At 48.7% G+C, this 12,161-nt stretch overlaps 1 protein-coding gene across 1 annotated transcript in view; it reads right to left on the bottom strand.

Moving 5' to 3' along the window:
- The window catches only part of slc38a12 (solute carrier family 38 member 12), a 44,495-nt gene that overhangs the window by 25,689 nt on the left and 6,645 nt on the right, over window positions 1-12,161 (bottom strand). Inside the window, exons 7-8 of the mRNA XM_076753486.1 lie at window positions 6,845-6,944; window positions 5,519-5,615 (exon numbers count right to left, since the gene is read on the bottom strand). Coding sequence (XP_076609601.1) covers window positions 5,519-5,615; window positions 6,845-6,944 — 197 coding nt within the window. The remainder of the gene's footprint in view (window positions 1-5,518; window positions 5,616-6,844; window positions 6,945-12,161) is intronic.

The following is a 12,161-nucleotide window of genomic DNA, read 5'->3' as shown; positions in this document are numbered from 1 at the left end:
ACGGTGAAAGAACCTCGTCAAAGCATTAAAGGGACAAATGGAGTCCATTAACGTCGTCTTCGGCTCCGAGCAGAGCTGCTCACACACAGCTGTGTCACATGAACACTGATGTAAGTCTGGGTTTGACCGGTGGAAGCAGAACAACACCGTCCACAGACAGGCAGGAGAGATCACAGCCTCTCAATGCTCATGTGGACAGCAGACTATTGATTTAAGACAAATAACTACGACACTGCTGAACCCCCCCCCCACGGTTTGAAACACAGCTTTATGTTAGTAATCTGAAGCTTGGAGAACTGTCTGTTGTGGGAACTTGTATTTTGTCCCCATAAGGAACGAGTTCATACATGTACACACACACACACACACACACACACACACACACACACACACACACACACACACACGACGCCCTTGAACATGCAGAAGCAGATATCTGATAAGACTGAAGTGTGAAGACGGCGGCTGCTGCTAACAGAAGCATGATGCATGAGTACATTCGTTATCTGGAACAAACACGTCGACGTAATGAATCGATGACTCGTTCAGTTTATCAGGCGCTGAAGAAATGGGCCGAAAAACTTCCTGAATGTAAAAAAAGAGAAAGGATCCACAGGCCCATCAGTTACTGCTCCGTGACCTCGGCGTCTCCTTGATGACTGCTCCTCATCCCCACACGCTCCAGCGCCGGCAGCATCACGCGTCTCCTCCCGTCCTGATCCGCCGTTCTGATGCAGCTTCCTGCTGCCGCGTGGAGTGGACTCCCCCCATGCGGATCTCAGCTCAAACACTCCTTCCTGCTGCGATAATCTCTATTAAACCATCTGCACCGTCACCTCCCCGCAGCTCGGCCCGCCCTGGGAAAGTCGCTGCACTCCACCGCGCTGGATACCTCCTCACTGTACGTTAAAATTCAGCTTTCGTCTGCCTCTCTCTGCTGTTTGTGCTCGGAGACAAACACAAGCTGCCCTCCATTAGCTAAACAACTCAAACTAGGCATGAACGCCTCACATGTCCCATATGTGTGATGTTCGCTGGGTGTGAAACGCTGCAGTAGACGATGGCAGGAGGCCTCCACAGGGAGCGGCTATCAAGGTCACTGAGATTCCTCTGGGGATAAATCTTTATTAGTCCGTTAATTGATCAATCAGATCCGTATTGAGGGAAGTGGCAGGGTGGGTCGTCTCTGAACTCTTAGGGGACAGGCAACAACTTTGCCTGCGCTTCAAATTTTCCATTTGTTTCAATACACGAGACAGCGCACGGCTTAATAGAAACACGCTATAATTGCAAAATCTGCATGACGTTAACAATGCAGCGTAAGCATAAAGTGTCTTTGAGCTCATATGCTGCATTGATTTTCCATCACTTCCCACATACTGGGAGAACAATAAATCAGCCATTTAAATTGTACTGGCTGTCCAGCAGGGTGAGGTACACCGACCGCTGCTTGGCCAGCCACTGTGACAAAGCCCCTGCAGAGAAATTCAAAAAGAAAACTTAGCGGGGGACAATCAAGGACAGAGGAGTTTAATTGAGGTCTCGGGAATCTCTGCTGGAGCTGAACAAAAACCCAGAAAGACCCCGCTGCCGCACGGCCGCTTAATCTTTTCAATCAAAGCGGTGTAAAGGGCCAGGATCAACACTGAGAGCTCTGTTATGCAATGGCCTCCATCATCTCTCCTTCACACCCCCAAAGCCAACAAATACTGTCGATATGGGGAGAAAAGCCCTCGGCCGGCAGCAAACGCGGGAATCAATCAGCAGCAGAGCAAATCACGGCCGATTGATCCTCCGAGCTTTCAGAAGCTGCGATGAGGAAAATGGCTGTCGTGACATGTCCGCCGCCAATCGTGCTCGTGTGCCGAGTCAATACTGATTAAGTCAAAGATGCCACCTGATGAATTATCAACCAGGCCGCTAATTAGTGCGCCTCTTTGTGAACGCAGCGCTGAGGTCTTCATAAAACCGACAGCGCCTGCTATAATGAGAGTTTGATGTGCACCGCAGCATCGCTCTGTGGGCTCTGAAAGACGAAGAGCACCGAACATAACCACGCCGGACAGGTCACTGCGAAGGTCCTGCACAATTCAGCTAATTTAACTCTGGAAACCACAAACAGCCCAGTCTCCCTCCAGGCTGACGCTCAGTCGATGTGACTGACACACGACGAAGGACGGGGCCTGAGGTGGGAAGCTAAAAAGAAAACGTGCCGCCTGAAAACGCACCAAATTCAAACATGGCCTCCAAGAGTTCAAGAGAGAAACAGGTCAGGTGATCTGAGGGAAACTTCAGCCACAGACTGAATGAAAGCAGCAGCCTGTTGAAAGGAGGTTGAAGAAATAGTGTCAGCGCTGAAAGAGGAGCCAAACTGGGCTGAATGTCCTTTATCATTTCCTTAGTGTATGTGAGGAGCGCTGGTGGTCAGGTCCAGCCGTCTGTACGGGGACAGCTGTTCTCAAACCTAAAAATAACCCACAATCTGCTGTCCACTGCGAACAAAGCAAACTGGCACCGTGGAGGAGCCATCGGGGAAACATGCCAAAACTGCTGAACAGATTCACCGTGAAATGTAAGGAGCTGAAGTCCAGACAGAAGGCACAGCGACCAATCAGGTCAATGACAGGAAACTGTCCGAAACCGGCCGTCCCACTGCAGACGACGAGACAGATCACGAGATCACCAGCAACAATCCCAACAACCAGTTTTATCAAGTCAAACTGCTGAATTTTCACAGTTTAAGGCTCTTCTCTGGGCTGCTGAGGCAGACTAATACAGGCTGTCAGTTCAGGATGAAGTCCAGCTGCAGCAGACGGCTCAATGAAAGCTCCCCAACTCGTGTGGACAATAATTCATCCTGCAGGTCTCCGTCCATCAGCACAGCCACTGCCTGTGTCTCATGGCCTGTCTTTGCCTCTCTGCACCAGTCACCCACACCGGGATTAAAGCTCTTTACAGCGGCAGCCTCATCAGGCTGCTCTTTAATCCCCCATCATTTTCTCAACTCTAAAAATGTTATGGCTGCAGTAACGTCTCCAGCATCACCCCAATGACTCCCCTGGACGCAGCCAGGCAGCTCCGTTATCACACGCCGGAAAGGAAAGACAACACTGCTGCGTACACACACCTGCACCCACAGGACCAATGAAAGAGGCCGACAACAGGCTCACAGCTGAGGCCACGAAAACACACTTCACTGTCACCATGTGGGCCAATAACAACTCGCTCAGCTCTGCCATATGTCTGCATGTCATATACACTGAATATCAAGCACAGTTATTTGGTATTTAAGTAGAATTTACATGAAGGAAAAACAAGCAGAAACGTAAAAATTAACGACTATTTGTTGTAAAAAGCAAACGTATTCAGTCACAGCGTAGAAGGTGAAAAAGTCGCACTCAGCTTCGTTTAAACGTAGAAAAACAGAAGTTTAGAGGAGCTGCAGGTAGAAGTGCATTCATCTATTTTACTGAGAATAATGTGATTTTCCGTTAAAGTCTGGTTGTGTGTGTCAACATCAGATTTATTTAGAAAATGCAGGAGGTTTTTGATTCTGTGTTTCCAGGTTGAAATAAGATGAAATCTGCTATTTAGTACTGAAAAATGGAGACTGTGACCAAATGATGGGAAAATACAGGACTGTTGGCTTGTTTCAGTGTTTTTAACATTTAGCTCCACACTGTTTTACACGCTGATTGATTATTTCAGTTATGCATTTGAAGCTCGGTGAAGATGAATCCGTTCGTGCTCATGTATCTGGATGGTTTGCTCTTCCCTGCTCCACCGCATCGTCCGTTCTTTTAACTCGGTTTTTCAGTCAGTAATTTTGAGCATGGCTTCACTGACTGACCCCCCCGAAACTCTGCACCTCTGAAGACCCCAGTGAAAATGGTCTGTTAGAAAAACAGACGCTGGGTTCAACACTGCGGACGAAGGGCACGTTGTCCTTCCAGCTCAGCTCACAGTGTAACAGCGAGAATACAAAGGAGGCAGGTGGACGCTGGGCGGGGCAGGCGGCGATCGCTCTGTCCACGGGGTAGAGCACAGCTGATGAGAAACAGTCAATTATTTAGACTCATCATTGGGAGTCTGGGCAGTGTCTTCAGGCCAGAGCGTGTGACCCTGCGAGGGACGGTCCACAGTACAGCACCTGAACAGGACCTGCTGAATGTTTCATCACGGCTCAGTGAGTCCTGATTTATTTAAGGAAGGGTCAAAAGAAAGATTTCCAGGATGGAGATACGTACGAGTACCACGTGTGTAACGTGTAACGCAATAAATCTAGTAGAAACATCGGAAAACGTCCTGATGAGGATCAGCACGCACACACGCAGACACACGAACACGAGTTCTGCCAGTTTGACCCCAGAAAGTGGATTCGTCGGCTCAACCGGCTTCAAAGTCCTCAGCAAAGAGGAAGCAGCTGATTAAACTAACGAGAAGCCGACTTATTACCATGACATCAGAGTTTCATCATTCCTGCAGAAAATATGGAAGCTGATGTGTCAGGATGCATCTGATCCTCATCAGGCTGCCTGGTATCGACAGCTCAGCCTCGTCTGTTCACGTCCACTCAGGCCGACGCAGTGTTTAACGACGAGAGCGATTCAGCGTGACGGTGGTCCAAGTGCTGACATTGAACACGTCGATGCAGCTGCGTTTCATGGATGAAACAGCTTTTGATTGGCCGTTGAAACATTGGTTTGAAGCTTTTATTAATCGTTTAATTAAGCTGAACAAAGACGTCTGTGAGGCCTCGAACTTTACCAACACCTGCAACCCTCGGGCAGAAACACTGCGTTACATGTGATAGACAGGCTCGAGGTGATGCTCTGCGCTGTTACGACTTTCATGTCTCGGATTCAGACGCTGACACTGGAGCATTACTTTTCTGGTCAAACACGCTGAGCATCGGTATAATTTGAGGGAAATGTCAAATCAGCGCGTCCGTACTTGTAAGTGTCCACCGGTGAAACGACTGTGTTGTGTTATGAATCCATTTCCCTGAAACAAGGAAATGAGTCTGCAAAAGTGCAAGTGTAAACAAAGTGACCAGAGATTACAAATCAGCATCATTTCAATTTGCTTACATGCAGTAAGAGGCTTATCCCCGAGGAGATAAAGGGGAAGAGTTAATTTATTGGCAAATTATTTGTGCCTGCTCATTCTATTAAAATATAAGCGGGGATAGGAAACAGAGAGAGAGAGCAGGGGCGAGCGAGGCTGGGAAATTATACAGGAGGAGATCAGCACATCTATCACTGTCGCTGTGCGAAGTTAAAGCTCGAGTGGAAATCACAGAGTTTGGCTCGCTGCAGACTTCAAGGACACACGCACACTTCCAGAGGTGGAGAGTCCGGGAAGTTTCAGCCAGTCGGAGGACGGAGATCTGGGACCGAAATGTCAGAATTCCCACAGACATGCGGTCCGGCCTCAGACCTGACCGGGGTCTCCTCTACAGTCCTGGACTAAGCTCCAGTTGGCAGGACGTGGGACGCTGGGACGAGGAATCACTTACCAGAAACACCCGGTAGGCGTCTTTCCTCGTGACGGGCCCCCAGCAGGGGTCTGTGTCGTTGTACTTCACACTTCCGGCGCTGCAGGAATGGTTTCCACTGCACAGGACAGACAGACAAACAGAGCTCAGTGATTAACCCCGACCCTGAACCCACCACCATCTCCTAAAGCCACGGTCTGAACTCACATTACAACCTGTCATGAAAAGTTCCACATTATGAAAGACATCACGGGATGAGTCAGCTGAAGGAAGGGAACAGCAGACGCCGCTTGTCTCTCATCAGTAATCACAGACTGCATCACCGCTGCGTGACAGTCTGAGCTCTAGTAAAATCATCTGGCTCTGCCCGTGCTGCTAACAAGGCTGCAGTCTGTGCCTTCAGGCGAAGTAAACTGCTTTTGAAGTCTCAGTTACATCTCACATTTATTCTTGCTGGAAGGTTAACAACGTTTGGACCACAGTGGAGGAGAATTTAATACGATAAGACAGCGTCAGTGCGCTGAGCCTCAGGACAGGACGAGGGAGGCTCGCTTTGTCACAACAACAATTAAAAGACCAAGAGGACGGAGTTCACGCCGACTCCTTCAACTCCAAACCACAAGACTGATTCTGTTACTGGAAATTCATTCACTGCAACAGGACACGAAGCAAACAGAAAAGGACTTTTTCAAACACTGACAGCAGTGACGAATGTTTGTCTCTCAATGTTTGGTTCTCGAGAAAAGCTCTTCGTGGTTTCTAGGTTTGATGGATCTGAGCAACCTTAAAAGATGCAAAACCAAACCAAAATCACTTCCTGCCCTCCATCTGCAGTTCACGCCACAAGAGTGACGTGACGTCATTATTAAAGACCACAGATTAAACTTTCTCTGAAACCTTTTAGAAACTGTCAGAAACTCTGACTGCCCGAGATCGTCTGACTAAAATAAGACCAAGGAGGGAACGGCTATTTCTGTGGTCCGGGATCTGAAGGGCAGAGACCGGGACTGTATGAAATACCTTATTCTCGCCCAGTTTGGCCGACGGCCTCGCAATAAAAATGTGTCTGGAAGCAGGTGAACAGCAGCGAGGTCAGCGGGCCTAAAGGCCTCTGTCACCAGAGCTTTATTGTCTTAATCTGGAGCTCAGAAGGTGAGGACGGGACCGAAGCGTGGGGCAGAGGAGCCGGTGAGGCGAGGACACGGGTGCTCCGTCTTGCCAAAATGGAAAGTAGAAAATGTTCCAAACGTTCTTCAGGGGGAACATCTATAAAATCTATCTATATATAATTCATGTTTCACCATAAAACTGAGGATGAGTGTGATAAAGGCAGCGTATTGGTCTCACCAGGCGACTTCCATCAGCGAGATGGGCACGGCTGCGGCGTAGATGGCCAGGTCTCCGTACAGGTAGACGATGATGCAGATGTAGAACATGTTGACGCCAACTGAAAGGCAAAAATCAGAAAAAGATCTCAGGGACATGCGCCAAGTTTGTCTGCGGGAGGAAAACCAACAGATTCTTAAAGTAACACGAGGTGAAGAGGTGACAGGCAAACACATTTTTCATCGCCATCAGCCGTCCGAACACTTGGTCGTGAAGCGGAGGTGATGGATGCGTCTCAAACTTGACCACCGCGGCGCCGTCTCTATTAAAATGCACTCTAATCCACACCTCCGCTCCCTTCATCCCTCCATCCCGTTTCTGGGACAGCAGAGGCTCATCTTATTGGTCCGATGAAACATATTAATAGCATTAATTAAAAAGCTAATCACACGCCATGAAGGAAAATTTCCTCGTCAGCCTTTCCTCTCCACGGCGGCGAGCTGCAAGGCGCCCGCCCTTTTCTCCTCAGCCACCAGGCGGCCGGCAGGCCCGAAGCGGCCGCCTTCGCCAAGACAAGATCGAGAGCTTTAACCGGCAGACAGATCACCACACTGCACCTCCCATCCATCACGCTCCTCACTTCTCAGAAGGAGGTTCAACCGTCCAACTGGACCCCTCAGCCAATTCATTACCGACGAGGAAATTAGAGCATCGAGTCCATTAAAAGGGAATAAAAAGTGACACATTTACAGCTTCACAGACCTCGACGATTCCTTTCTGAATTAAAGGCTGAGGGTTCCTCTCAAAGCCTTCAATTAAACCGTGACAGAAGAACAAACATGAGGAACTGGCAGCCTAACAAACATGAACATTAGATAACCTCACGTCGTGTTTTTGTCCGAATCCAAAGACGTTCAATGTACAAACAGACAAATCCTCACCATCAAGGAGCTGGAATTAGAGAGTTTTACATTTCAGCTGTTAAAATGATTGAAGTGATCATCAAAATCGTTATTACTCGACTGATTTATTGACTCATCATTTGAGTTCTACGCTCGACAAAGCATGAACGCGGCTGATGAAATCAACCGTCCGACATATTGAATTTACTTCTGTAAATTTCTGTACACCCCCCACGCTCATGTGCAAAAGACTGGATCAGAACTGGGACGTTCTCGGTCACATTCGAGCCTCTTCTCAGCCGAGTGGGTGTGTTTGATCGGCGGCTTTCAGGGCTGTTTGTGTAGAAACCAGAACGGCACTGAAACACAGGACCAGGACAACAAGGTTTAACTCTACTGGAACTCTGTTTGAGGATGTTTCTGTGAATTAAAGCCACAAAGCTCCAACTCGCCAAGTCCAATCAAAAGAATCACAGAGAGATTTAAGAAAGTCAAATTACAAAACGTTTTACGAGCTCTGCTCAAAAGTCCGACACGCGTTGGTCGACAGAGGCAGTAACAGTGAGAGAGGCAATCGGCTCAGACGACCGCGTGAAGGAAGGTTTTCAAAACGTTTCAGTCTAATCAAGATTTTAAAAAAGATGCAAGTGATGTGAAAAGTACGACGTGACCGATTTCATGAAGGCAGAGAACTTCAGTTTGAACTTTGTGGCTGTGAAATGATCCTCCTGAACTCTAAGACAAGACGTATGTCAGATTATAAATATACTACTGCCAATGTTCTTCTGAGAACCGATGTCACGTCGTATTGACACCGCTGCACAGAAAGAACACTGAATTTCACGAGTCTATGTATATGAACAATATGCACACTATCTTAATTGATTCTGCTCTAGTATAATTCAGGTGAACACCAAAGACGGGGCGACCATCTTCAGGAAGCAGGAGTTAGACAGACATCAGGGACCCTTTGGACGCTCAGAGGAGACCATCCTCAGGTGATGGGAGTCCACCAAACGGGGAAGAAGAAGTGTCTTTGGGACCATCAGTACAGAATCTGGGCTTTAAAGAAGAAGAAGGAAACTGAATTCTCTCTCAGTCTTATTTCTCTCATCGCCGGCTGAAGTCCTTCTCCACGCGGCGTGATGTCTCCTGTGGCAGCGCCGGACGAGGCATATTAGCGTCCCGGCGGCAGATAGCAGAAACAGGACGGACGGCGCTCTGCTGCCGCTGTCAGTGAGCGATAGCGAGGCGAGCGCTCTGCATGACCACGGGGATGCAGGCCTTCACGGCACTGTAACTAATTTCTGCCAATTACCCAGAGCCACAGGCAAAAATGCCGCAAAATGGGTCTTCACGTGGGAGCCGGTCTTTCATGTAGCTGTGAAACGCATCACTATCCATCATCACCTCGCTCTGACTGACAGCAGCTGACAGGCTGCCTGTGAGGAGCTGCAGAGAGAAGAGGCCACCGTTCAGTGCATAGTGTGGGACCTGATACATGTTCAGCAGCAGGGATTTAATGCTGTACGTTACATAACAGGAGGGAAAAACACGTTTTAATGTGCTTTTCTAAAAGTCTGCTTTGACCTCTCCTGTAAAGAGTTTCACAGTCATAAGTCATCAGAAGGTGCCACAGCGAGGAGGAAGGAGGGATTTAACTTTCACTTTCACCTCATTCGTCGCTCTCTCCTAATATTCCAATTTGTCCTCTTGTGGGAATATCAGAGTGAAATTCTGATGAAGTGAGATTATGGATGCTCACAGATCAGATCTAAATACAGAAAGCCCCACAGGCAACAACACCGTGAACAACACGTCTCCGAAAATAAGCCAATCAGGACAGAACAGAGGAAGAAATGACCAATTTAGGTTCACCTCGTCACCGAAACGTCTGTGTGACGAAGGCAGCACGTTTGACTTCTTTGACAGGACACCACAACAATAAATCAATAGGTAATCAATGACATTAGGGCTGCAACTGATGACCAATCCCTCTATTGATGAATCTGTCAGTTATTGTGTCCGTCAGTCGACGACCCAAACAGAGAAATCCACACTGCAATTATCCTGCAGCTCAGTTTGACCATCAGAGTCACAGCGTCTGAAAACCTTCAGCCGTCTCACGTTTGGCACTTTAACCCGAAAAACCACCGCAAGCAATTATCAGAGCAGTCTGAGGCCACTAACTTTCAGACGGCTGACGGATCGCTGCAGCTTCGACGGACGCCAACATGACGTTTTTACATCCAGAACGAGGCGAGCAGCAGAAACACGTCGATGACAACGTTGATCATCAATCTTTAAAAAATGAAACTAGTTAACTGAAGAACTGTAATTACGATGTACTGTACACTGATCAGCACCCTCTGCTGGACAAACTATGTCAAGGCACATGTCCACAGTCACATCCGCTAACCTGCAACTCCTTGTTATTTATCAGCCGACACACATGCCGACAGTAATAAACCTGCTTTGAACATCTGCATCCGGCTTCCTCCTCAGGACTCCACCTCTGATAACGGACCTTTGGTTTGATCACAGAGCGCCATCGTAACGAACTCCCTGAAATGAGAGTGCGTCTCTTAGCAGGCTGACACAGGAAGCTATCGTGACAGTGGCTTATGGAAAGTGATCGGGCGGCGAGCTGAAGCAAACATGTCCATTTATCTTCCCGGTGGCTCAGGCACTCTTCATTTCACTCGTGCTCTCGATGCTCAAGTATGACATTTACGTAAAAGTCAGTGAAGTATTAAAAATGGATGTGGCCATGTTTGGCTCTCGTTAAAGACGGAGGCCGGGTTACAGCACAGTGAATTAGTATTCAACGCCACGGGCCGACGTGTGTCGGGGGAAGGACGGCCCACGCCGAAGAGACAATCCTGCTGTTTGCATAGCCGCCATGTTCACCGTCACATCACATCACAGAGCTCAGAGGAGCTGAGACGAGGTGCTGATGCAAGGACAGCCCTCTGTTGGTCTCCCTCTGTGTGACTTTAGCCAAAGTCGTCTTCTAATCAACTTTCAAATCGTCAATGTGAAGGTTATAGTGACACCTTTCCACAGCGGAGCAGATAAACCAGCCCCCATCAACATTCCTGTCAGCGGCAGCGGGTCGGGCTGATACCATGCCCATGGCCTTATTCCAAGCCTGCTCCACCGCCGCCACGTCAGTCCCAGTCCAGGAGGAAGTCGATGCCCTCCACGAGCGCCTCCTCGACAGAAGGAGAGATGCCTTTTATCTGCCTGCAGAGGTGCAGGGCAGCGTGCAATCACACCTGCAGGTCATGACCAATGAGGAGCGGGGACGCGGCGTTTGAGCCTCGACGGACTTGTTTGCACTCTTCATGAAGAACGAGGCGGCAGTTTGTCCTCAGCTGATGTTATTTTGCTCCGCTTTCCAAGAAAGACGAGCTGCTGGTCATCAACATCTGTCCCCTCACTCCCATAATCCCCTGCAATTTAAGTTTGTTTCCTGGGGTCGCCTCGAATTATCACTTCTCACAAACTGCACAGCCTTTCCCTCAGAAGAGAGCGGAGGTCGACATTTTCAGGCATTTTGGTGTGACTGCAAACATTCTGGATGTAAATGAAGAGCTTTAAAGGCCTGACTGACTCCCTCAGTTATTAGAATTATTAATTCATCTGCTGATGTTTATCATGTCAGACGTCATAAAATCTCCCAAAATCCCATCACAAGTTTCCAGGTTGACCCATAAAATGACGCCATCATCTGACAAACACTCCAACACTCAAAGATGTTTCATGTATTAACACAAAAGACGAGGAGAGCCTGAAAATAATGCTGCGTAAAAGCTGGAACTTGCTCCTTTTAGACTCTTATGTGGTCAAAGCTCGAGTTGCTGCTTGTGTTTAGACATTTCACAGATACCTCACCGGTGCTAACATCTAAAGATTTAAAGGACGCCTGGCTCACAAACACAGGTGTGAGATTCGGGGACAGCAGGTAGGAAGGGACCCGTCAGGACAGACAGAGGACTGCGTCTCCCGTCCCTCGTTCAGCAGGCGCCGGGACTCGTGCTTCTCTAATTCATTTCTGATTAGAGTCACCGGGCAGCTTTCCAATAGCATGTGGAGAGAGCGGAGAGGAGAGAAAACTCATTTCCTTATTACCAATCGATACCTGCACGTGTCTCACCTGCGTGCAGAAAGGTCATCAGCGCAGATTTTCTCCAGCGCTTCACCTTAAGAGGCAGGACAGTCGAGCTGAGTGACAGCAGGCTGAACCATGCGAGCGCACTGCAGCTTTAACAGCACGAGCCGCATGACGCCATGCATGAGTGCCTTCACACGTGTGGGCGTGAGCATGAGCCGGGCGGATGTGTGTGCGCGACCCCGTGTGTGCACGTGTGTGGCGAGTGCTCCACCTAGTGTCCAGATGCTGAAGGACACGACATGTCAGCAGATGATGTTGT

The sequence above is a fragment of the Chaetodon auriga genome, chromosome 16 (genome assembly GCF_051107435.1).
Source record: "Chaetodon auriga isolate fChaAug3 chromosome 16, fChaAug3.hap1, whole genome shotgun sequence".
Lineage (NCBI taxonomy): Eukaryota > Metazoa > Chordata > Actinopteri > Chaetodontiformes > Chaetodontidae > Chaetodon > Chaetodon auriga.
Note: the sequence above shows the minus strand (reverse complement) of the source record. Positions and strands in the feature narration are given on the sequence as shown.